The sequence below is a fragment of the Coturnix japonica genome, chromosome Z (assembly GCF_054131305.1).
Source record: "Coturnix japonica strain WE chromosome Z, WE-NBRP24, whole genome shotgun sequence".
Lineage (NCBI taxonomy): Eukaryota > Metazoa > Chordata > Aves > Galliformes > Phasianidae > Coturnix > Coturnix japonica.
In genome coordinates, this window is record NC_140702.1 from 50,984,843 (window position 1) to 51,010,326 (window position 25,484).

At 43.4% G+C, this 25,484-nt stretch overlaps 2 protein-coding genes across 24 annotated transcripts in view; both read right to left on the minus strand.

Annotated features, from left to right (window-relative positions):
• Positions 1-783: 783 nt before the first annotated feature.
• Positions 784-16,619, minus strand: GCNT4 (glucosaminyl (N-acetyl) transferase 4). Of its 7 annotated transcripts, none has more exons than XM_085529643.1 (4): positions 16,472-16,619; positions 5,363-5,457; positions 4,262-4,421; positions 784-3,749 (listed from the first exon to the last, which is right to left on the minus strand). In XM_085529643.1, the coding sequence occupies exon 4, from the start codon at positions 3,746-3,748 to the stop codon at positions 2,381-2,383; it is 1,368 nt and encodes a 455-aa protein (XP_085385769.1). In that variant the 5' UTR covers position 3,749; positions 4,262-4,421; positions 5,363-5,457; positions 16,472-16,619; the 3' UTR covers positions 784-2,380. The 7 variants fall into 7 exon arrangements, with proteins under 7 accessions (XP_085385769.1, XP_085385772.1, XP_085385771.1 ...); XM_085529646.1 differs by having other exon boundaries at positions 4,262-4,416; positions 16,472-16,608; XM_085529645.1 differs by lacking the exon at positions 16,472-16,619 and adding an exon at positions 5,726-13,239 and having other exon boundaries at positions 4,262-4,416.
• A 2,017-nt stretch (positions 16,620-18,636) lies between these two features.
• Positions 18,637-25,484, minus strand: part of ANKRD31 (ankyrin repeat domain 31) — a 43,781-nt gene continuing 36,933 nt past the window's right edge. For 14 of the 17 annotated variants that reach the window (XM_085528155.1, XM_085528158.1, XM_085528153.1 and 11 more), the window contains one exon: positions 18,637-20,243. In XM_085528155.1, the coding sequence (XP_085384281.1) occupies positions 20,089-20,243 (155 nt within the window). In that variant the 3' untranslated portion in view covers positions 18,637-20,088. Of the gene's footprint in view, positions 20,244-22,944; positions 22,992-25,484 lie in introns of all 17 variants that reach the window. The other 3 variants (XM_015848809.3, XM_015848808.3, XM_015848804.3) reach the window with 3 other exon arrangements.

Genomic DNA, 25,484 nt, shown 5'->3' on the forward strand with positions numbered 1-25,484 from the left:
AAAAAACACAAAGAAAATTATTCAAAAGTTAAAGAACTTATATTTTAGCAAATTTTGAACCCAGGAAAATTGGAACACATTGCCCCAGAGAGTGAATTAGGTGATCTTTAGCCTGAATGATCCTATGGTTTTGAGAACTAACTTTTACAGGCCTGATTAGCCTTTAAAGTTACCTTCAAAAATAGGTGTATTTATAATTCATTAGAAAATTTGCATTTCATAAAGAAGAAACCATATACAACTTGTACTTTTCCAGCTAGCAAACTTAACACTGTAATCGGTGATGGAGACTCGCTTTACGTCACCTTTGCATTCACTTCTTTGTTACCTAGGAAGCGAGCACGGCCTTATTTCAGACTACTTAAATCAAAGACATTGTTTAACCCAATTCAGATGAAGTAGCACAGAGCTGCACATTGATTAAAATTATTTACTTCAGTTAAGTTTATTATGCTGGTGGTTTTGTTTATAAACTTAAGACAGAACAAATAAACACAAATGAAAATGTGTGAGTGTACTTAAACATAAGTAAAAAGTCACCAGCTAACTAATTATACATCAGTTTACTTGTACTGAGGCTTGCTTGACCTGGCTGAGACTTGGTCCTCTGGCATTCCAAATCCACTGCTATTAGCCTCTTCCCATGTGAAAAGTCTGTTTTTTGTATATCAGTACTGATGTGTGAATCTGTAAGTACTGCCAATATTTCATTTTCTGCAAAATATCTATAAATTGTATCAAGTCAGCTGTGAGATGTGGCAAGTCACCAAAGTAAGCAGCATAGACATAAAAAATAATCCCCATTTATTTGAGAAACAGTACATAAGAGAAATAATCAACCTGTGCACACACAGACTTAATCATAAATAACTTTGATCAACAATTAGCACTGTGCAACCAGCCCATGACAAACATCCATAGGTTTCTAAATGCTTGACAAGGTAGCAGTTGTCAAGCAGTTCCCATTTTACAGCTGGAACAGAAAAGTCAGATGAAGACTCAAAGGAAAATCAGTGTCACAAATAAGGAAAAGGTCCATGACTCTTCATGCAAGCTCAAACTCGAGCCATAATCATGTTGACTCTGACTGAATTTTAAAAAGCTGATTTTTCAAGAAACTGAGACAAAGGAATGAGTTGGTTCCGAAAACTCAAATAAGAAGCTATGCTTTTTTGTGGGAACAGGACATGATCATTGTTGTGGCAATCTGAGGATCAATAAAACCAGATACCTGAAGCCACTCATGAGAAGAGGCCCCTTGATAAGCACTAGATATGCAGAAATGGCACAGAGCAAGCTGGACCATGAGGCCCACTGGAACCACCAGAACTGAGCTGGTAGCACAGCAAAATTGTGGAGAATCCCCAGAAATGCCAAAGGGCATTTCTTTGTCACAAAGGTTTCTGTGCTGACCAACACTTCCCTCATTCTACATGAGAGCCCAGCTGAGCGGAGGCTGCCCAGCCCCTTCCTGCGGTGCAGTGACTGTTCGTATGATTGCTGCTGGACATAGCATGTTTTGAATTTCAGCATAGCACCACCCTGCTGAATACTGATTGCAAATAGCACTAGTTACCCGTTGCATGTAAAAACACTGTCTCAGAAGGACTGGGCTAGGAATGGAGGCAGACATCTTCTGGCATGGTTCCCTGTACTGCCCTTGAAGAACAGTAGAGCATTATTCGCACGTGTTGACACAGATTGCTTCAATTCACCACCAACCATTCCACATGCATAGCACAGCCTCAAACACAGACTCCAGAAAGACAGACAATGCACAGCCAAGCTGGGAGGACATAATGATATTGTGGCATCCAAGGGTACTTCTTCCCTTGTGCCACCCAGAAGTGCTCCCATTGCAGCCCTGTCAGCACCTGCAGGTGGGGATCAGGGCAATCCAGGCCGCAGCAGTGGCTGCATGGCCCAGGGAAGTCACACTGCTCTTAGTTGTGTCTGCAAGCTCTGCACTTCCAGTTTTCCTGAGGTAGCAGATGCAGAGGTCTTTGCTTCATACCTTAATGAAAAAGTGCAGGAAAAGGGGACAGGCATACAAGCATGGTGGGGTTTCTTAAGAAAGACACGAGCACACAATGTAAAACAGGTTTCTTAAGTATTCCATTAGGTTAGACAGTACCAGAGTCTCCAAAAGCAGGCCTTGCCCTCCAAGAATTACCTTGAAGAATAGTTACGGGACTGTTGTGGCAAGTGAAAAAACTGTCAAATGGAGAGTTGCTAACTTCACAAACAGTGTCCAGATAGCTCTCTCTTCAGTGTCCTGAACTTAATGCAGAAGGAACTCCTTGCAGCAGGTCAGGGCCAGAGAATCCCAGGCTCTAAAATACAGCAGTGTACAGCACCGGTAGCTAGAAGAACACCACTGCTATAGAGAAGCATTTGTAGGATTGATACGCAGAAAGTATTTGTCAGAAGACAAATAAACCCACTCTTTCTGTTGTTCTGCCAGTTTTTCTGCTAAGCATTTTACCAGGACAGGATCTACTTTGGAGTCAAACTTATTGGCAAACCAATGCCCATAATTCATAAGCCATCTTAATTCTGCCGCCCCGTAGATGCAAACACTACGAAGGTGGGTGCCAGTGCATGGAGGGTACAAATGGTCTTCAAGATAATTCCATTTCACCAAACGAGTTTTGCTCTGCAAGTCTGTGATGTCTTGGGCGGACCTCGAAAGCTCCCCAGGCACCCCAGGAACACGCACAAGAGTGGCCCAGAAATGTTCATCTGGAGAGTAAGTATCCCTCGACCAGTCAAAGAAGTCTTTTACAAGAGAGCTGCTAAGGGTGTACTGAATAAAAGCTCGACTTAAAACAAAATAGGCACTGCCAACAAATACCTCAATATTATGAGGTGGTGGGTCCTTGGAAATGTTGGTTTTCACAGGCATCTGCATGTATTCGTAAGGCACTTTCATAAGTTCATAATGATAAGTAAATCGTTCTCTTTTGCTACTACTTGGCTTTATAGTTTCCAGCATGTTTCCCCCACCGAGTTTCTTCAGTTCAGCAACCAACTGGAAATTTGATCTCAAAGGGAAATCTTGGCCACACAAGTTAATAACATACTTCCAGGGAACCACAGAGTCCATCAGATCAGACAAACAATTTAAATCTGCTTGCAGTCTTGAAATATGCGCGTAGTTCACCATCTCCAGCTTTGACGCAATGAAGATATTGGGGAAACATTTAGCTAGATTGTTCATAGCAGATTTAAAGCTTTTAGCTGCTTTTTGGTCATAGTGAATGCAGTATATATTTTGATGGCTGTACAGTGAATGTATGAGCCTCTCAACCATCACTGCATCTTTGTGGACAACGAAAGAATAGGCTATTGGAAAGCTCTCTTCCTCTGGAGAAACAGGTATCAGGTGGTATTTCCTCAGTGTACGATACATGTCGCAATCATTGGTCATTGCAATGATATCTTCATCTTCTAAATCAATTATATCCTTCCTTCTTATCTCCAAACTCTTGCCGATTTCCTGGGGATCTTGTTCATATATCGATGAACAGTTAATTTCATACTGGAAGTGGTTTCTGAGATAGGAATATCTGTTTCTAACATAAGAAGAAGTGCTCAAGAAGTGCTCAACCAAATAAATGCTCTTAGGTGGAAAAAAGTGTCTTTCAACATGGAGGAGCTTCAGGAGTGCAATCACCCACCCCGTGAAACACAGGATCAGGATCTTCCTTCTTGTGGGACACCTGTAGGGAAGCTTATGCCTCTTCATTCTGTAAGAAAACAGAAAGATGTTGACATTTTACAAGACAAACGATGCTCCAGAGGAAATTATGTCTTTACAACATAAACACCACCTTTCCTCTTAATCATCATGTTAATGCAAAGACAGATTTTGCCACAATAATACGCAAAGATTTCATTAGCCCAGTTATCTGACTGAAGATAATAAAACATCTCTGATTTCAGATAATAACCAGCTAAACAATAAGAGTCTTGGAATAGGATTACTGCTGTATATTTTCCAGAGCACTTTTTTTCTTTTATTGCTGTGACACAAGCAGAGGAACAGCAACCCTTGCATTGCAGAAACATGCCTGTCCTCTCAAGAGAGTAGGATGGAGACTTTATTTTCTGAAGCATTTCCAGAGAATTCAACAGGAGGACCAAGAGACTTTCATGAGTCTGCAAAGAATGCATGATTAACAGTAGGCAATAGGAGAAAAAATAATACTAGTAAAAATACATCTACATATATATTTTAAGAGAGAAAGAAAAGATTTACTTGAAAGCTTTAGAATTCAGTCAGAGCATCCTCGTTGTCTTTAACACTGGGGCTGGACAACAAAGTCCAAAGAGAAACAAATTTCCTTCCTTGTCCCTTCTGAGCAGGGTCTGACATGTCCAAAGTCCAGATTTCTTCTTGAAGGTACTGCTAATCTGCCCTGAAAGAAAGGGACAGATGAAGACACAGCACATCCATCCACTGGAGGTAGTACATAACACAACCTTAGAAGGGAGGTGGGGCAGCAGTGAGAAACAGCGCATATATTTTGTTATGTGAGACACACTTGGCTGTGACTGCAAAGCAGAGGCAAGGCCCTTTTTTTATGAAACAGGATATATGGCACCATCTCTGTGAAGCAGTTTAGCAACTGAGGTATTACAGCAATGAAAGCTCAATACAGTAATCGTGTTTCCATGTATTCTTGCCCTACCTTCTGAGTGCAAGCATAATTATTGTTGTTCCTGAACTAGTTAGACTAGAGTCCACATCCAAGTGAAGCACTAGCTTAAGCTCCACTTCCTTGCTATGTTGCACTGCTCTTGCAGAACAGTTCCCTGCATTTTATTTCGGGAAGAAGCTGGATCAGAATGCTTCATAGTGCCCACCCACTATGCCAGCTATGTTCAGACCTGTTACTGGCTTTGAAACTTTGCATGTGCACAGTTAACAGAAGGATGCACATAACCTGCTGTAAATCTTATGCAATGCTGTCGCAATGACAGAAAGGCTTTAGTTCAGGACAGGAACAACATGGTCTTTTTCAAACCAAAGAGATGATTTGGGAGTGTTGTACATAGTCGTATTCTGGGAGATTGCCTGCACAGTGGGCAGCTTGCCTCTAGGTCTCTCACGTCATTCTCACTCCGCTTCTTTCTTGCTGGACAAAAGACAGAGGACACAGCACACAGACAAAGCACTGTGTGTTCTCTCGTTCCTGAAGCTGTGCTAATGATGAAGGTACCATGGCAAAACAGCACCAGTCAGATTCAGCATTGTCCCTGTGGATGAATGGCTCAGCACAACCCTCCTCCTTCATTCCCTGTGACAAACATAAGGCAAACACCTACAGATTTGTGCCTTCTTCTCAACTGCACCAACCTCAACAGGAGCTATGCTTCTTCCACATGGAACACGAACATCAGTCCAACAAGTGCTGGAGCTTCTCTGCATCTCTTCATAGTTTTCAGGCACAGCTACAGGCAGGAAGAAGACAGTGGGATTACCAGAAGTGCCTGCAGATTCCATGTAGGCATGTAAAATCAAAGACTGAGATGAGCACACAACTCTTACTAAGAGACTAACGGGTATCTTTAATGTACCCATCATGGACAGGTCTTGCAACCTCCAGCTTCGCAGTCTTAGCCTGCCAAGACGGAGCTGTTTCAATAGTCTCTCTCCCTGTGTTTTCCTTTCCCTGTTATTTCTTCTCTGGGAACAACAGAAAGGAGAAGGAAATGTCACCTTCCCTGAACAGATGCTTGCAGCCTTGATGCAGTGCTCCAAAGTGCTCTCCAGTGCTCCAAAAATCCCGTATGTACATTAGTCCTGGCCAGCTCCACCCAGCATCAAACATTCCATTTCTAGGTGAACCAACAAACAAGTTTCTAGGTGAACCAACAAAGTGACAGTTACCTGCTGAAAACTCCCATTCCAGACCACGGGATTCTGGTGTGGTGTGGAGACAAGTCAGGATAAGAAAGAAATCACCTCGATGGCACTGAGGTTTTTATATCTTACTGATGGGCAAAACATGTACACTCAGCTCAGCTGAATGTTCCTATGTTCTATGCAATAAAAAGAGGCCACAGAAACTCAGAAAACTGTGGTGATGTGGTTTGAATTCCTCATGGAGAATGAAACTAAGGAGCACTGGTGAGAAGCCTCAACTCTTCCACTAAATCCCTTTGTTATGGAGGCTCTCCCTGACCCTGGCCAGCACATTTTCAGCAGCAAACTCACAGCCACCAGTTTAATCTCCAAAGCCAGGCTCAGTGTACTGGTACGGCAGCAACAGCTTTGCTTGTTAGGCACAAAACATTTGCCTCTAACCAGGACAAGAGAGGGATTTCCTAAGGAACAGGACAAGAGAGGACAATGGAAACCCTCAGCACAGAAGAGCCACCAACAATCTCATCAGCTTTTGTTGAAGTACACAGCTCTTATTCCCTAAGCACACGCAGCGCTTGAAGCCTCTCTCACACAAAGCACTGTGCCAAGCACACAGTCATCCCTGGAGGAGGAGGAGGAAGGAATGAACAGCAGGCAACAGGCAGTGAGAGCCACCCGCAAGTGCCCAAAGCACACACCTCACCTAGCACTGACCACAGTGGAAATCATGCTCATTTATCTCTCAAGTACTAACTACACAGGATCAATGTTCACTCTTCTGAGCAAGGATTTTTTTACTATGAAGAGGGGATGGTGTTGCCATTGTGTCTCATTTCTTAAAATGTCTGTCTCTCCCACATGAGGGAACACTGCTGAAGGAATTAATGGAGTGGCCACATCTCATAATCAACACACACCGCATGGCTACAATATACACACAGAAAGTACAGACAATTTCAGGTCCAAGCATTGATTGGGAGGGATGCAAAGTACTGAATGACTCAGAGACAGGTGGGGGTTTTATTTATCCCTTGCCTCTGTAATGCAAGAAAATGTGATGTTCAAAGAAAACAGACATGCAGCAAATATAAGGGAAACACATGCACATTGTGTAAGAACACATGCATGTGTTTATAGTTAGTACACGTGTTCATACATGTGGTTATAGTCTGTCGGAAGGCATCCTAAAGACCACGAGCTCAGCAGGATTTAAGAAAGAACTAGGCAATCAGCTGGCTATTGGGAGTTTCTAGAGTTACATTAGCCAAGATATAAATATGGATGAAATCTCAATTCTCTGGCACCAGGACTTAAGGCAATTAGCAGCTGCCAACAGCCCTAACTTGAAATTTTTACGAACAAAAACGCTTACTGTGACTATTGCTCTGTTCTCTGAATTTCCTTTTATTTCCTTTTGGACCAGAATAGGAAATGATCGTTAGATTCATTATAGCACTATTTCCTTCCACCCAGGGAATAGCTGGGTTTTCTGTATTTTCCACCCTGCAAGAAGCCATTCTGAGCAGCTTTATACCTTCAGACTCTTATAACCATTTCCTTTGTGTAACTGTGAAAGCTGTGGAGTTACACCAAAGGACAAACAAAGGGAGAGTTTCACACCCCCAGAGGACTTCAGCCATGCGTCAAGTCTTTGGTGCAGGGAAAGACACAGGATGTTCTTGTTGAAGAACATCTTTTGTCAGCAGAGCAAACCCTCCTGAGTGGGACTGAGGGAAGCCTGAGCTGGAAGAGAAACTCCCTCCTCACTTCCACTAGACTAGAAAGGCCAGAAAATGCAAGGCACTCCACACTTGGGCAGCAGTGCTCTGCTCTCAACTGTGGGCTTCAATCCAGCACGCATGTTTCAGCTTCTGGGAGCCTGCAGAAGAGTTCTGCAGCTCTCCTGTGGCTTGCAAATCACTTGCAAATCAAAACCTGTAAAGCCCACACAATCAGAATCTAGCTTTTTTTCTTCTCTCTGTCCTTGAATACTATCCAAGCAAACAGCATTTTGACTCATCTCATGGCAGCATAGCTCGGTGCTGCTGGAATTGAAGTGATGGAAAAACCTGTAAGAAAGGCTTCTGTAGCAGGGATTGTTCCTGAGCCTCATGAGCTCACAGAAAGCACTTAACCTGTTGAAAGTAATGAACAGAGCTTGTTCCATTCTGCTTGTTTCTGCTGAAGACAGAAGTACACTGGAAAATGCACAGTTGGAATTGGGCAAGTTTGTTCCGCCATGGGGATGGTGGAAATAAGCAGACGTAATAACATGTGTGTATTTACATACTATGTGTATTTTGGATAACCAGGAAAGATCTGGGGAAGTAAAGTATGAAGATGACCACAGAAAAACTCACTTCCACAGTCACTACTTGCTGTGCTCATCTGGCTGTGCAGAAATTTACCTTTCTGAGAAAATAAAATGTTCCTGCTTGCAAATTGGTCAGCAGCAGAGTGCCCAGAAATGTGCCCGGCAGTGTCATCATGCATGTGGAAAGCTGAATTTGCACTTGTACACCAGCCAGAGGCAATCTGCTTGGGTCCAGGATGTGGCACAGTTGACACCGAGCTCACACTGGAACACTTTCACAGAGGCAGAAGTAATGTTCACCATCATGGCAAGCAAGGCAAATTGAACCCGTGTTTATTTCTCTTAGCTTTTACTATGCAGCTTACTATGGTACAGCAGAAAAAATGCATATCTGCGTAATTTCTACTGAACAACTGCAGCTGGTTGAGATGTTAACTGCTTACAAGGTAAAACCCAAGGAAAGGCTAATTGAAGGTAAATTAAAACCCACTTTTAGAATTCTTTTGGGACAGACAAAAAAAGAGAAGTGTTAAAACAATTATAATTCCAGCTCAGCAGGCCCATAATATTTCTGGACACGACTGGGTACGTACTCTGCAAAGTGGCTCTCCCTTCACCACTGCTGCCTGCACTCAGACCAAATGGGCAAAGGGAAAGTAACCCAAGGTAATGACATCTGGCCTTGTTTTTCAGTTTAGCTCCTGAAACCAAACTGGATCGGAGCAAAATTTGTTCATCCATTTGCATCTTTTTAATCGAAAAGATGTTATATCGCTCTTTGTAAAAAGAAACTGTAAAAGGCACTGTTGGTAGCCCTGGTCCCTAGGGCGGAGTCTAAGGGAAAGCAATGATCAGCCTGGCAATAAATTACTCTTGCAGCGGATCACTGTGTAAATTTTGTTGCATTCTCCCCTGAAGACACCAGCTTAAACAACTGTGCACTACAACAGAGACAGCCAGGCAGCTACAAGTAGCATCTGTATAACTCTCCTATATTACATGCCTTGTGCTATTTATAGCTGTACAACATCGAACATCTATAGTGCTGTGAAAACAACACCTAACAGTGCAAACCTTTAGATTTAGACTGTGCCTACATGAAGTTCTGCTGTTCTAATTATATCTTTGCAAAACCAGACCTTTTAAACTATTGTGTCTTCTCAGTGCTACGAGGGCAAACAAACCAACATTACTCAGTGAACTGCAAATCTGGGGCAGCATAGGACACCTCACCCAGCCCAGCATCTCCTCCCTTAGGACCATGCATAACGGAAGAGGAACAGGAGAATATCCATGTCTGTGTGACATGATGGCCCTGGAGGGAAAACCAGGAGGTGACTGTCGGAGGAGGAGTAGAAAGCTCAAAAGTTAACCTGCTGAGTCACAACATTATACAGGATGTTGTGGTCCAATGGTAAATCTCTAAAGAGCCTAATGCAAACAAGGAGCAGGCAAGTTTGTTTATTGTGAACCACATTTGGTACAGGGTGAGCACCCATTCCTTCAGAGCAAAAACAAGCGTAAGGCACCACAAGGGAAACCATACTACTTTGCTGTCATGCATTACTGCATATGCAAGAGATAAACATTTTCTGCTTGTTATTCTGCCTATTTTTGGGTGTTGGGCAGCACTGTTGGACCTGTTCTTGCGTGTAACCCAACGGTTTTTAACAGGAGATAGCATGGCATCATAGTGCTTGTGTAGGAATGTTGGTGCTGTGATGCTGGAAGTCCCATAAGAGTCTGCTGTAGATGGGTGATTGCAGTCTCTGCTCTCCTTCAAACTCTTCCTTATGAGAACTCCACACATCTTCTGAGAGGCCACTACCTTTTGCTGTTACCTGAGAGAAGAGACTGACTCCCACTTTGAATCCAAATCATGCTGACTTGCCAAGGTGAGGCAGCAGAGCTGTCTGAGGAGGTTTGCAGTGGCTCTGCCTGCAGCATTCCCTGCATGGCAGCTCCCTGAGGAATGCTGCAAGACGTGCCCCACTCAGCACACACCGGCCCTTCTGCAGTGCCCTCTGCCAGCCCGTCCTGAAGGACCTGTTTGGTAAGCAGAGTTCCAAGCTCAGCCAGCAACTACCCATGATAAACAAATACCATCGTGGGGCATCCTGACTTTGTGCCTGCACAGAGCAAGAGGTCAGGAAAAACATAAACTCCAAAGATGGATCTGTGAGAGAAGAGGAAATGCAGGGGAGCCACTCTCTGCTGTTCTGGCTCCCATGCAGAAGCCCTTCTGAGCAGGAACGAGGCTCCTCCCCCAGCTCTCAGGTTAAAAACAAAATAAAACAAAACAAAACCCACAAAAATACTATAACTTAGACATGAGTAAAGTACGAGCAGCAGAAAATAAGTGGGAAAACGATGAAAGAGGAGAACGAAGAGTGGGGCCAAGGAAAATAGGTGCTCTTGTATAAGTGGCATTAAGGTAAAAAGTAAAGCAAACAGCAGCCAAACAGGTGTGCCATCTGACTGGCTGCTCCTCCAGCCTCAGAGGGACGTGGGCCAGAACCAGTCCACACCTTTCCTTGCAAACCAGACCATTTGCAATCAGCAGCACAAACACACAGCAGGAGCAACAGGAACAATTCTCCCCCCTCCAGGCAAAACACTCTGAAAAAAAAAAGTCTCTCTCCTCTCCCTCACTGAAGACCTCTGTTTGCTTTATTCAGACCCACTCCCACAGCTGTGCAGACCTGGCTGAGATGTTTCCATCACTACCTGTGCACAAGGGCACAGTTCTTTCCTTTGTTTCTCCCTCTGCTTTGTACAAACCGAGCTGCTGAAATGCAGAGCAGACCGTGTTCCTTGGAGGTGAGGAAGGCGAGGGAAGAGATGTGTTCTGCTAAGTGATTTCCTTCTTGTAGTAAACTACCTGGCTGAGTCAAGCAGTCTCTACTTGACTATTCAATGCTGTTGGCTGGAGAAAATAATTCATTCACTTACTGGTGTTTACTGGTGCTAGCTAATAATTTTCATTGCAAATTTATCTATGATAGGGATCTCAGAGCTCCTGGAGGAGAGCTTTATACTGGCATCAGATCGAGATCAGTCGGCTCTATCAGCTTTGCCTGTTTTTCTACCTGGTTCCCTGAACTGCTTCTTTACAGTGGAGTCCAGCACCATGGGCTGCCCTGCACCTGCACCAGTGCCCGACCCTCATTTCGACCTGCCTGATGTAATATACAGATCTCTTTTGAGGGACTGACAGCTGGAGAACTAAGAAACCCACGTTTTTCCCTATTATTTCCATGCTGTTTTACAGACCTCTATTAGTGGAGCTCCCGATGCGGAAAAGCACCCCATTACTTTCAGACCCGAGACTATTCAAACAGTAAGCCTGCCAGTTTTAAGATTCTGAAGATTTGAAATTACACGGTGCCCAAAGAACAACAACAATAAAATCTACAGCTTTTCATAGCCTGATTTGTTTGTGCTTCTGGAAGAGAACAGACGGCTTCTGAGTAGACACCTAAGTAACACCAATTCTTCGAAGATTTAGCAGTTATGGATATCTCATTTGACTTTGTCATCTCACAACAACGCTGTCATCCATGCACTAAATAATAGGACGCTTTATTCATGGGGTATAGTGATGTGTGTTTCTTTACAGAATGCACTGCACTGACAGCATGTGATTCTAACAATCTCTCTACGCCCAGTTTCGAGCCCTTCACTACACACTGAGGCCCTGGAGTGCATCCAGAGAAACGCAGCGAAGCTGTGAAGGGTCTGGGGCACAAGTCTGATGGGGAACAGCTCAGGGAGCTAGGATTGTTTAGCCTGGAGAAGAGGACGCTCAGGGGAGACCGCAGGGAAGCCATGTCCCTGCTCTCTGGTCAGTGCATGGGGCAGCTGATTTCTTCAAGGCAGTGGGCAGTGCAGGACGGCATCCCAGGGAAGCAGTTCCTGGCTGCTCTGCATCCCCTCTGAAGCCTGGGGTGCTTCAGAGCAAATTCTGCTGCAATCTGTTCTACTCAGTCTCCAATAAGAACAGTTTCTCAGCAAATCCCTTGGCACACCCCAGACTGCTCTGCCCTGCCAGCCAGTGGGTTTGCAGCCCCGCTAAGGCACAGAGCTGCACATTTAAACTCTCTGACTTTAAGAAGCAGGAGTATCCCTGTTTTTCAAGGACTTAGTGCACCATAAAGGCAGGAGTCAGAGGAAAAATACACAGGTAAATAGAATAACTCCAGGAGAGCTGGAGTTAACAATTTCTCTCTGACTCACATAAAAGTTTAAAATAATAATACCCTATGGTGGAGTGAGAGTTAACCTTTACCCCCAAACTACTGCACAGCATAAAAATCAGGCCCAAAGGGGCTGGAGTTTGTGTACATTGGCAGCAGCGCTGGCATGACAGGGCTGAAGCTTCCTGTTAGAGACGAAGGCAGGAGAAACTGCACTGTGCTGCAAGAGGCTGCAGCCAGCAGCAGGGCGCATTCCTCTGCTTCTGCAGATGGGCAGAGATGCCTCCACCTTTCTGCTGAGCCTCTCTCTGCAGACTTTACTGTAAGTAGCACCCTGCATGTCAGTTCCTACTGAGTCAAAGCCTTCCCTGCCCGTCACAGCTGTCACATCGGTCACATCAGTCACCCTGCACCACAGGTCCCCTCCTGGTATCTGTGCCCTGGAAGCACAGTGGGACACTCTGTGCAGGGAGAGCTGTGTGGGCAGCAGTCAAAGCCCCGCCATCAGCTGCTCCCCCAACTCCATGTGTACCCGTGCTGCAGGTGAATGCCACGTCAGTGTACACAGACACTGACTGCAAGGATTTTTTTTAAGTCTGAAAATTTATCTGCCAAATCATGAGCGCAGGCTTGTTCAATAAGCCATAAGAGAGGATAAATTACCTACACAACAGACAACTGTGTTTGCTCACATGGCATTTCTAAGCACAGAGAGGACAGGGGACAAAAACATAGAAAAGGGCAGATCACGGAATTGTATGAGTTGGAAGAGGCTCTTAAAGGCCATATAATCCAACTCACCTGCAAGGAACAAGGATGTCCACTGCTAGACCAGGCTGCATTACCCAACCAGACCTTGAATGCTTCCAAGGACTGGGTGTCCACCACCTCTGTGGGCAACCTCTTCCAGCACCTCACCACTGTTACTGCAAAAATCTTCTTCCTAATAGCCAGCCAAAATCTCCTCTCATTTAGTTTGAAACCACTTTCCCTTGTCCTATCACCACAGACCCTGAGTAAGAGTCTGTCCCCCTGCATCTTATGGCCCTCCTTTAAATACCGAAAGGCTGCTCTCAGGTCTCCCTTGGAGCCTCCTCTTTCAGGCTGAACAGCTCTCAGGTCCCAGGTCCCATTGGAACAACCCAGTAAAGCCCAGTTTAGTTTGGCTGCTCCCTAGGAGGCAGGTTGAAGTGCCAGTGCCAGGAGGACACAAGGCCATATGGTGCTGCCTCCAGTATCTTGCAGCTCCTTGTCCCAGCGGCCATACTTTCCCCTCAGGTTAAGGGCATGGCAGCAAACCCAAGAGCAGGAATCTGGGCTATGTGTCACACTGATGGTCCTGGTGATTCTTTCTGAAGCTTATTTCAAGCATAATGATCTGCACTGCAATTCCACCTATAATATAAAAACATTCTGTTATGGTTTGAATTTTGGGTGGTGATGTGAGGAGTCAAGAGTTGGACTCAGTGATCCTCACAAGTCCCTCCCAACTTGGAATAATATATGATCCTGTAAGTGCCTCACCTCCTCTATGATGTCTCTCGTATGATAAGAAATCTACTTTATTGCCATTATACATGAGGTTCCGACATGTAACAGACACAAAGAAAGTTGAGGAGCCGTGTTGCACTATTTGCATGTATGTTAAGAAATGCCAAAGCACTTTCTATTGGGTACCCCTATGGCACAAGCCAATTTCTTCCATTGGCACGTTCCACGAGCCATCCCTCCTCACTGTCAGCTTGCCCACCAGTGCCAGCCCATGAGACAGGGGCTGACGTACTCCACCACTGGGGTTAAACATAAGGTTGGGTTTGACGCTACCTGAGAACTCACATTTCGTCAGTTTCCATGTTGAGCTGGAAGAGAAGGGACTCATGAGCAGCACATTGCCCTGTGAGCTCCTCATCCTGCTGGAACTTCTCAGCCAGAGATCTGTCAAGGCTTGGGTCATTGGCAGTGATGTACAAAGCTTACCTCCCTTGCTAGATTTAGCACCCTATGGTTTTCGATGTAGAAATAAGCCTTTTGTAACTCATCTACCATATCTCTTAGCTCCTTCAGTGATATTTCCTGGGAAATCTTAGAGGCTTCAGCCACATGGGACTCCTGGAGCCTTGTCTGCAGCCAGAAAGCTACATCATAACCTCCACCAAAGCCTCCTGGGCACTGCTTGTGAGTGAGACCCAGCCACTTCACTGCTCAGCACCAGCAGCGCACACAGTGCAGCCCACACTCCTGCCTGAAGTGGCTTCTTTTGCTGTGTATGAGCACAGAAACCACTAGGAAGAACACCAACACCAACACCTCTCAGGTACTAGTGCTGAGCAAGAGCTATCACGTTTCCAAAAGCCCCGTCTATTATGCCTGCACTGTTGTGTCCTGAAATCTTTCAGCAGAAGTCTGAAAATGCTTTTTCTGCTCTGCTAATGGACATGAAGCTCCCACAAGGGAGATGCGTAGATCTGAGAATCATTCTTGATATTGGACTGTACATCTCAGGCACCCGATGAGGCCCTCAAGAGAAAGGACAAACAGCTGGCAGGCTGACAGGTTCTTGGAGCTTACCTGTTCTCTATGAATGCTTCAACATTTTCTTGGCTTCCCTGAATCCTATAGATCAGTGCTCGCCAGTTTCTTTACTCCAGCTGATAGCATGCTGCTTGACCCTTTGTACTTTCTGAATTTTACCTTCAGATAATTTGACTGGACCACTTCTGAAGAATTCCAGAGATCTCGTCTCAGCCAAGAGACTATTTTTAAGGTGACTGTTCACAGTCTGGGGACCGATCAGTATAATTTGCACATATTATGCCAGGAAATAGCCACAAACAGCACAGACAGCCATCCACAACACCTAGAGATCAGTCACAAGAGTGAGTTGCAGTGTTTGGTGCCTCTCTCCTGCATTCCCACTGCAATCCAACACAAGCAATCCAAAGCACAGCCGAGTTTTCTATCACCACTTTCGAACAAGTTGCAGCCCCTTCTGCCCATACGTGACCAACAACCAAAGCTGCACAAAGACGGCAGCAGCCTGTGCTCCTTCATGTGCTATCTTGTTAGAGCAGGCACATCATTTCACCTCTCACCCATAGGGCACGTCCAGCACAGGGTGCTATCCCCAAGAACACAAAAGCAGGTTCTTGGAAAGAGTAAAAAGCACAGAAAGCTCTTCTCCACATACACTTCGCAACTACTCACAGCTCAGAAGCTGACAAAGCTGGGGGCTGCAGCTTTTCTATTCCGCACTACCAGCATCCCGTGATTTTCTTCCATGGATTTACCCAGTTGCTTTCGATGTAAGTTTTCTGATGTGCAGCAGGCTGTGTGTCATAGACACTGTACAGTGGATCCCAGTTTCACGTGAAAAACAAAACAAAACAACAACAACAACAAACACTTTCTCATACTTGCTCTCAGTCTTCCGCCTCCCAGCACTGCTGGACTGCTGTGGTAAATGCGGGAATCACAGCACTAACGCTGTGGGATGAAACTATGAACATTAAAGGAATGGAACAGGAATGTTACAGGAATGTGAGGTGTGCAGCAGGGCAGGTGTGACGCAGTGAAGTGCTTCACATCAAAGTCACGTTATGCGGAGCCTCCAGGGAACGTTGCCCTGCGGGTCTCCCTTCGGAGCCCTCCTCCAGCAAAGTCTAAGCACTCGAAAAGAGAAGTTGCCCCCGTCTCTTCTCAAATTGCAAAATCGGAGACGATAAAACTGCGAACCAGTTCCTTTCTGACAGATCCTCGCTGTTCTGTTACTTCTGTTTCCCTACAAGTAACGAGAGCCGCGCTATAGGAAACGAAGTGAGCGCACTTGGCTGGTTAAGCACGGTACAAACCAACACCCGCGTTTATACCCATTTACAGAGCGGTGCCACAACAGCGGAGACTTCAGCCAACACCAATGCAGACCCGCTCCCCGCTACCGACCCGCCTGCAGCTGTCACCGCTCTGCTCGGGCGCAGCTCAGGGCTGCGCTCGGCTCCCGGCGTACAACCTCCAGCGGCCGCTCCCCGGATGATTTCCGAGCCGACACTTCTACCCCTCCGATAACTTTTCGGGCGCACGGCGCGATCTTACCGGAGCTCCTCAGCACGCCTGCTGGCAGCGCAGCGCAGCGCACAGCAGCACCGCATCGCACCGCACAGCACCGACCTCCCTTCGCCGCGCTCTGCCCCGAGCAGCAGCGCGCCCACGCCGTGCCGCGCCCCTTCCTCCTCCTCCTCCTTCCCCTCCTCCTATTTCTCCTCCTCCCGAAACTCTACAGCCGACGCTGCTCTGCTCTGCTACGCTCCGCTCTATGGGGAAACTTGGGGCCGGGACGCATCTGTCGGACGACTCAAACGCCGATGGTGCTGCTGCAGCAATACCAGCAGGAAAACTTTCTTCCAGAGGAAGACCATGTCTTAGAAATGTATATACACGTACAAACAGGAGAGAGAACGACTGTTTATAAGGGTGGGTAGTGGCAGGACAAGGGGGAATGGTTTCAGACTCGGACAGGGGAGATTTAGGTTGGATATTAGCAGGAAGATTTTCATACAGAGGGTGGTGATGCACTGGAACAGGTTGCCCAGGGAGGCTGTGGATGCCCCATCCCTGCAGGCATACAAGGTCAGGCTGGATGTGGCTCTGGGCAGCCTGGTCTGGTGGCTGGTGACCCTGCACATTGCAGGGGATTGAAATTGGATGATCTTTGGGGTCCCTTTCAACCCAGGCCATTCTATGACTCTATGATACATATACACACAAATCCAAAGGCACTTTGAAACTTCCTTCACCTTTGAACTGTTATACTCTGTGCCACATTTAAGCTTCTTTCCTTGATATGGCCAGAAACATGAATTCCAGATCATCTGTATGATAATTTCTGACCAAACTGGTCAATTCACAGCTGATGAACAGAAAAGGTGCCTAAATCTCACATATGAAGTTGCTGGAATAAAATAAGCCTTTGCCTCTGTGCCATGATCACAAAACACCAATTCCGGCTGCTCCTAGAAATTACTCAAATTCCTAAGGCAACATTATTTTGGTCAATCTTTTGCCTGCACCCTCACCCCTCCCTCAGCATAATTTGCAGACACCATCACAAAGTATTTGCACCATACACAGCAGCCAGCCTTCATTCTCGCACTTCCCTCACCTTACATGTCCTTGGTGGTTGCAGTTCAGCTTTGCCTGGCAAGAAGGTGCATTGTTTGTGCTGATCCTCCACCAAGTACATTCAGCTCGATCCACACCTTTGTTTACTGCTTCATTCCCCCTTGCCTCTTCTACTTTTACCATGTTATAACCTATGGCCTATGCCATGCAGGAGATCGGATTTTCACACTGGTCTCTTCTGGCCTCGACATAGATGAATCCCAGCTGTACCATTTGCTTCCCAGCTGCTTATCTCTTCCTCTCTCTCATGCTGTTGTTTTACACCTTGTGCTCTCCCCTACTGATACCAATCTTACCACTGACTGTTTTACTCCATCTTGGCAAAACATAAATGAGTAAATTGGTGGGGAATACAAATCTGAAGTTGTGGCTTTTGTTCACTGCATCATCTCTTTTCTCCTCTCACTCCGCATCTGAATGTTAACAGCAGACAGAATGCCAAGGGTTTTGTATTCTTTGTGTTTCTTGTCCTGTATTCTTCACAGCACAAAATATGCACTAATTCACAGCCCACCAGTGGAGAAGTGGTTTACCAAGAGAACTGAATCACAGAAGAAGCAGGAGGGCCCGCGTGGACCAACCACTGTTTGCCACTTGTGAGCAGACTCACTCTTATTCAGCTGTAGTCAGGACCACTAATAGCTGCCCATCAATGACCTGTGGTAACAGCTTGTGTTTTTATGCCGTAGTACACTTAGAAAAAATACATTTAAGAAGAGAAAACATCCTGCCCACAGTGGTATGACTTTTGTCATCTCCGAGTGGATCTTTACATTAAGATTCCAGTGAGCAGAACATGAAAAATTCATGGTTGTAAGACTTAGGAAGCAGAACTCTACATTTGTTACTCATATTAGAACAGATTATGTTGTCAAGCTAAGATGCTTATATACAACATAAATATTGAAAAGCGTGGTAACTTACTTTTACATAAGATGTCAGTGAGAGCTATTTCCATGTAACTCCATTTTCACTCCTTGCCCAACTCGAATCAACCAGACTTCTGTTACTGTATCTTCGTTGCCTTAGGACACAGAGTCATGTTGGTGTAACAGCATAGAAGCGTTCGTCAGCTCCTCCCAGTTTTTCATTATAATTTTATTAAACAATTTGTAACACAGGAGAGATGTCAAACAACATATAAGTGGCTTTAACAGTAACTTGTACAGTCAAAAATCTTTCACCTTTGATGAAAAACTACTTTCCTTCTCCAAGGATGCTCCAAGCAGCAGTAGCTGAATGAACATCTCCCTTAGACCAGTTTTCCTTCAGGTCTGTTTTGCTGCAGCAGCTGTGGGAATGTTCTGTTTACTTCCTGCATGCAAACTGACCTTTACTAAATACCCATCACTCAGTAGCCTTTAACTTTCTCTGGCTTCAAGGCACTTGGGTTGCTTTTTTTTTTGGTTTTTTTTTTTTTCTTTTCTTTTTTTTTTTTTTTTTCCCTTTAATCCTTACAGCCTAACAGGCAATGATTGCTCATGCATCCTCAGGCACAGTATTAACTCTCTGACCATCAGAAAGCCTCTCACTCCCCTAAACCTTCTCCTGTTTAAGACACTAATCAAATCCCTGCAGAACAGCTCTTCACACTCCAAATAGCAAGCTGAGTATGTTACGTATTGACAGGAGGTATTTCTCACCCCATTCACTCAAGTTAGGAGTAGTAGGTGTTATTATCTCAAGTCTTCTTACAACTCAGGGAATGAAAGAGTTAGAACACCACTTGAATACAGATAATTCTCCTTGCAGTCAAATGTATTATAAGCACACTGCCGAGGCAGATTCATACTGTGCAAAATCAAAACAAACAGAAATCCTCCAGAAATCAGGCTGAAAATCCAGGATGCTACTAAACTGAAAAACTCATTTACCAGAATTGGTCTCACTGTGCATCCTGTCATGTGCTGGCACATTTTTTGACTGTCAGATGGATTTGGTTGAATCAACAACTGAATTTCCATGAGTATTTTCAAAGACTAAGAGCCCTCTTCTAACTCCCAGCATACATCCCATTCTCAATTGTTTGTATATAACCAAGCATCACAAAGCAGAGTTGCTGGTGATTGTTCAAAGCTGCCCATCTTGATTTTTGCTTGTGTTATTACACAAACTCTTGCAGCCACTTCTGACAGCACATGCTTGGGGAGACTAGTTCAACACTGAGATGTAACAAGTGGCCATCAGTGTTGATATCTATCTGGCACAGTCCAGCATGAGAGGATAAAAAGCCACAGAAATCAGTGGAGTTTCATACAAAACTGGCAACACAGAATACAATTGGTGGAGCAGTGGACAACAAGCCCTGTCCATTTTGGAACATTAAAGCATAAAATTTGATAGTGACAGTTATGCCCACCTGCTACAAAGTACTCTGCAGTTTAACCAAACGATCTTTCAGCCCATTCCAAGCGCAGGGCAAATGATTTGTAATCATAGCAACAATAGCAACAAAGCACTTTGTAGCAAACATTTGTACATTTAGAACTAAACGACAATGGAAGAAAAACGTGTTAGCACTTAAGAAGACTTCAGAATCCAAAATCTTCACATGCTCTGTAGAAATTCCAGTGCTCTTCCATCACAGGCCATGGTAGAAACTCCTCTGTTCGTACGACGAATAACTCAGTGAAATGAAGAAAACACATCAGACTTTCTACTGAGCTGAACTGGACAGAGAGGCCTGCTGAAAAAGAACATGGGTGATTATACTGTGCATACAGACACAAGTGAAAACATTCACTGGCAGTAATATCTAGACAAGTGTCAGTATCTTGTTGGAACTACAAAGGCATTACAGATCTCTATGCCCAAGATGCTTATATCCTAAGATTTCAGCTACCTTATCCGTGATGCTGGCACAGCACTCACACCAAGATTTCAGTAACACAAGGCCACTGCTATGAGCTTTGGGGCTCAGTGTGAGAATCCAACCCCCAGCAGTCATTTCCAATGATGCAATGGCTCTCATTGTGAACTGGTATGGAAAATGCAATTGCTTTTCAGCATTACTAATATTTCACGTATTCTGTATGTAAACAGATGAGTTCAGCACACCTCCCCAAAACTACAGAATCTCTCTCACCATGCCCTTCCTATAGTCTGGAAAAGTTTGCATGGAAAGAAAAGTGTACACCTGTATACAAAACAAACAAACAAAAAAGCAGCACTGAACAAGAGTTACCTGCAGTACTTAAATATCTGCCGGACCAAAGCAACTACTTCACTGCTTGAACTTAAGGCACGTATGCCACTGACTGAGCATCTGAACTTGTAATTTTCACTGATAAAATCAGTAACTAAGAAGCAGAATGAATATTCTGCACCAGCGAATGTTGCAATAAACTTTTTTTTCCGCAGGAGCACACATCAGAGTGGCTTTTGGGGCTGTTGCCTTTGAAGCTGCCTCACTTTGTTCATCTTCCACCCACACTTTTTCCTTTCAGTACCACAAATGGCACATGTAATAGATGGTAGTAAGAAGGACTGTCATGAGAGTGTTGATGGCCTCTATTTAAAATGAGTGTTCAGACAATATTGGATATTCCAAGATGATAAGATCAGCCAAAATAAATACCTCTTAAAATGCAGAAAGAATTTGCTTCAAGCAACAGCAGTTGGTCATTTACCTTGCACTTACTCCTGGGCTACACTATACCACACCAAGAATTTACCACTCTCTGCTACCAAGGTTTTCCACTTGTGCCACTTACATCAATCACCAAATGCATGATATATTCACTGAACTGACAACATTAGTAGGTCCCAGCGATGAAAAATCAGTGTATCTTGTAGGTACTAGACATTTCAACTCTGTTTCTCCCGCTCAGTGAGGATTTGTCTGCAATGTCCTGATTTCAGGGAGCTCATCATGCAAAGCAGAGAAGTAGCACATTACTACTAAAAGTAAAAACTCTAAGTTCAGAATTGTGAATAAACAATCTTGCACTTGAGATGCGTTGTTCCATTCTTGTAACGTTCACAGTTAAACTTCTGACTTCACTGAGAACAGGATATCGTTCCATATTTTATGTTCTTAGTATTTCTTCTGCAATGGAACCAAAAAAGCACAACAAAGATATAATCTGATGTCCAGCACGTATTTAAGTATCTTAGAATACAGAAAGTGAAGATGGGCAGGCTGAATACATGACATCTCGGAGAGGTTGCATTACAGTGCTCCATGCACAAATCCTTTATCTCTTATGAAAGACTAGTCAGTCACAACAGAAGAAGCCTCTGACATACTCAACTGGAAATAATGTTTCAAAGAGTATAAATAGGAATATTTGAATGGGAAGTCACAATACAGCTCTAAGGGTAACACCCCCAGGGAAAAAAAAAAAGATTAAAAAAATCTTAAAAGTAAGCCTAGGAATATTTTGATAAAATAAACTGGAAGAAACTGAGCTGAAAAAACAGCAGTACCGTGTCTAGAATGACATGACAGGCATGACTGTTTTGCTTTGTGGAAAAGAAGCCTTTTCATCCCGAAATGCCCACAGATTGTAGCTAAGCACAGAAAAAATTCTTTGCAATGTCTGAAGTTATTTTAAAATCCTTTTCTGAGAGATCACAATTGGAGAAGAGACATTCATTTTTTACTTTTGGAAATGGTCCTTCTTGTATCCTTGCTGCAACATTCTATCTCACAACATATATATATATATATATATGTATATAACTAAAATACCATCTGAAAGTGCAATAAAGTTATGACCATATAAATCCACTGATTTTTTTTCCCCCTTGCAGCTGATGGTTTTCTCTGCTGATTCCTTTGGGTAGAACTGTCTTACCCATTGGATTAAGATTTTGAAAATAAAATACAAGTATTATATCATATGTATGACCTAATGAGTGTGCGTAACTAAAACCCAAATAACTCCCAAATCTCTAATTTTCATTAATTTTAGGTAACAGTCAGCAGCAAAATCACAATAATGCATATGCCTCAGTGTTGTTCTCCTTGGTACTGACTTTGGTCTTCAGAAACAGTTTCCACATCCACACAGAGTATCTTTTTCTCCAGTAGGGATTGATCAGTTTTTGAATGTTTATTCCTCATGTTCCTTAACCCATACTCTGAAACAGGTGACAAACACTCTTCCTCTTTCTTCCTCATTTTTCTTTCTCAGTTCTTCCTCTCTTTTCCCTCTTTGCTTATAATTAAACATCTTAATACGCACTTTGAAGTTTCCATTCTCCTTTTTTCTGTTAACTCTCTTCCCCTTTTGAAAGTTATCTTTGTAAGAGTGGCAGCTCAGAGGCTTTTAACAGTACAGAAGTGCTTCCATATTGCTATCCAAAACTCATCTGTATGCCTTAGGTGCAGAAAAAGAATTAGGTGGATGATTTGCATGTAGGCAGGATCTCTATTTTACTACCTTTGTTGTCTTGTCAGGTGCTCTTGGTTTTCTTCCACATTTCTAAGCTGGAAGATAAAGTGTCAATCAGTATCGACATCAGAATGAGGTTTTTTTCTCTCTCTTTCTGTAAGCCTAGGTGCTCTTTCCATCCTGCCAATAGCTTTTACATCTGTGTTGGCATCCATTTCAGCCTTACAGCTTTGAAACTATTCTAAAACAGTTTCAACTTTTATCTTCATTTTCTTACAGCTTTACAAGACATTGCTTCTGTGGTGCATAAGAACCTGAAATTGCTATTTAAGGAAAATTCCCACTAGTGCTGCAAAATCATAAATGTCAGGCCACAACTTCCAGCTGCATAAAGGTTAGTCAAAAAAGATTGCTACTTCTGTGCAGTCATCACATTCTGATCATTACAAAAGAAGAGCTGGTTTTTAAAATGTCTATCCCGACATATTTCCCAATCAGATAGTGCTGGAATCACACAGGTACTGTGAATCACTTTTTAACTACTATACTTTTTCAAATTATCTGTAGAAGGAATATAAATGTTCTTGCATTTCAACCACTAGCATATCTGAGTCAACTTACAGGCATTAATCAATCTAGTGTCAATATTTCGATAACAGAGGTGAAGATTATTACTACAACTGAGAGAAAGCCTAACAGATTTGTGATATCAATAGCGAAGTCAAAGATGTTATCCATCTAATTCAAATGGATTTGTTAGGTGTAGTTTGTTCAGATGTGGCCTACACGTGCATTACCAAAGAGAAGATCTAAGGACAACACACTTAAAGACAACAGCATTTAATCTAGAATTCCACCCTCAACATTTGAAACAAAAACTGTCTTAAGAGATTTCAAGTTACTTGGGCCTTGCCTGCGTTCCACTCAAGAACTCAAAACAGAGTACACCAGTTGTAAACCATGAATCCCAACAGGCGCTGTCCCTTCACACTAAGTGAGGACTCAGAAATGACAGCCAGCATCTCACACAAACAACATTTTTAGATCCTGCTACTCTCAAAATGCTGAGACAGAATGGAGGCATACAAATTCTTCCCAAGTTAGTGGTGATTCTGGACATGACTTATTTATAGTTAATTGAGGTCTGGTATCTTAGAAAAACAGATGTCTGTGGAGACAGTCATTCTTAATTAGACTAGATCTTTCTCTCAATGATGTTTCCCTGATTTTTGGTTTCATTCATTTTACCCCTCAGAAAGCTTTTCCTTTTTTTCCAGGTCTCTCTGCACTTTTGATCCACTTCAAATGATAGTATCTTCACTCTGACAGATTTTTCCCCCTCTGTATGCTGAAGTCTAAGGCTTTTGCAAACAAATGAGTAAGGAGTGAATCTTTTCTATCAATGAGACATGTCATCTAAGTCAGATATCTGAAGAAAGCCTAGATGATAAAGACCAGTACGGAGTTTGGCTACTTTGTGAGACTTTGTGTCCAAACCCATCTTTTTCTTCAAAAGCTAATTTATCAGATGCTGTATTTTAAATATTGGTAGTTAACATCCATTGGAAAAATCTGAAGGCTATTTATCACATTGTGTAAAAGAAATCACTTCAGTTTGGAAGTTACACAGTGAACTATAATGACGAGTTACTTTGTTGAACCACTAAAATTGTACCATAATTTGCATGGCAATAATGTGGAATTTAATTAATGCTTCACAAATCACTCTGTTGCTGCGAGAAGAACTGTTAGATTTGAGAAAGCAATGTTCCTTCCTCTACTTAATAAATAATAGCATTTCTCATAACCTCATTCTTTCTTTTTGTCTTCCAGCAAGACTGACAAAAGCAACAACATAAAGCAGGAAAAACAAAACAAAACAAACCCCAAATCAACAAAAAAAGTCACAACAGGTACCTAGATTTACTCTTCTTTGAATGTATTTCCTAACAGTGACTTTCCTTGAAACACTCTACTCCTACATGGAAAAAGTAATGGCAGGCATGATGAGAGAGTATGAACTCATGTCTTCAGTTCTGAAGCATCAGATTCATTCTATTTAAATATCAAATTACTGAGAGCTCCCACAACAGATGCGTACACCAGTATCCGTCCTTAAGAGTGCGATTACTCTAAAAGGATTTGGAGGAAACTTCTTCTTGTTCTAACAAACACGCTGCAGGTTCCCACCACCGGTTTCTCTCTTTTCCAATTCATTATTTTGATTTATTACTTTACACTTGATCAGCCAATAATTCCCTTGTGCAATCATTTGCAAGATAAATACAAAATCACTTTAAATTATTTTAAACTTTCTATAAAACCTGAGTTTAACATGAAGAGTTATTAGAAAACAGCCCCAGGGCCAACCTTGTGTAATTAACAAGTAGCACTTCGAAATTCTCACAACTTACAGCACATTGATGCAGATTAGAAGAAACAGAAGACAAAGTATGAACCCATTTACAGCTCAGGTCAAAACTGTTATTTGGTAGAAATCCTATAGCCCATGGTTTTCATTCACTAGCAGAATCTACAGGTGCTGTGATTTGCTCAGTGGATTTTTAAGTGTTGTCTCAGAACAATAT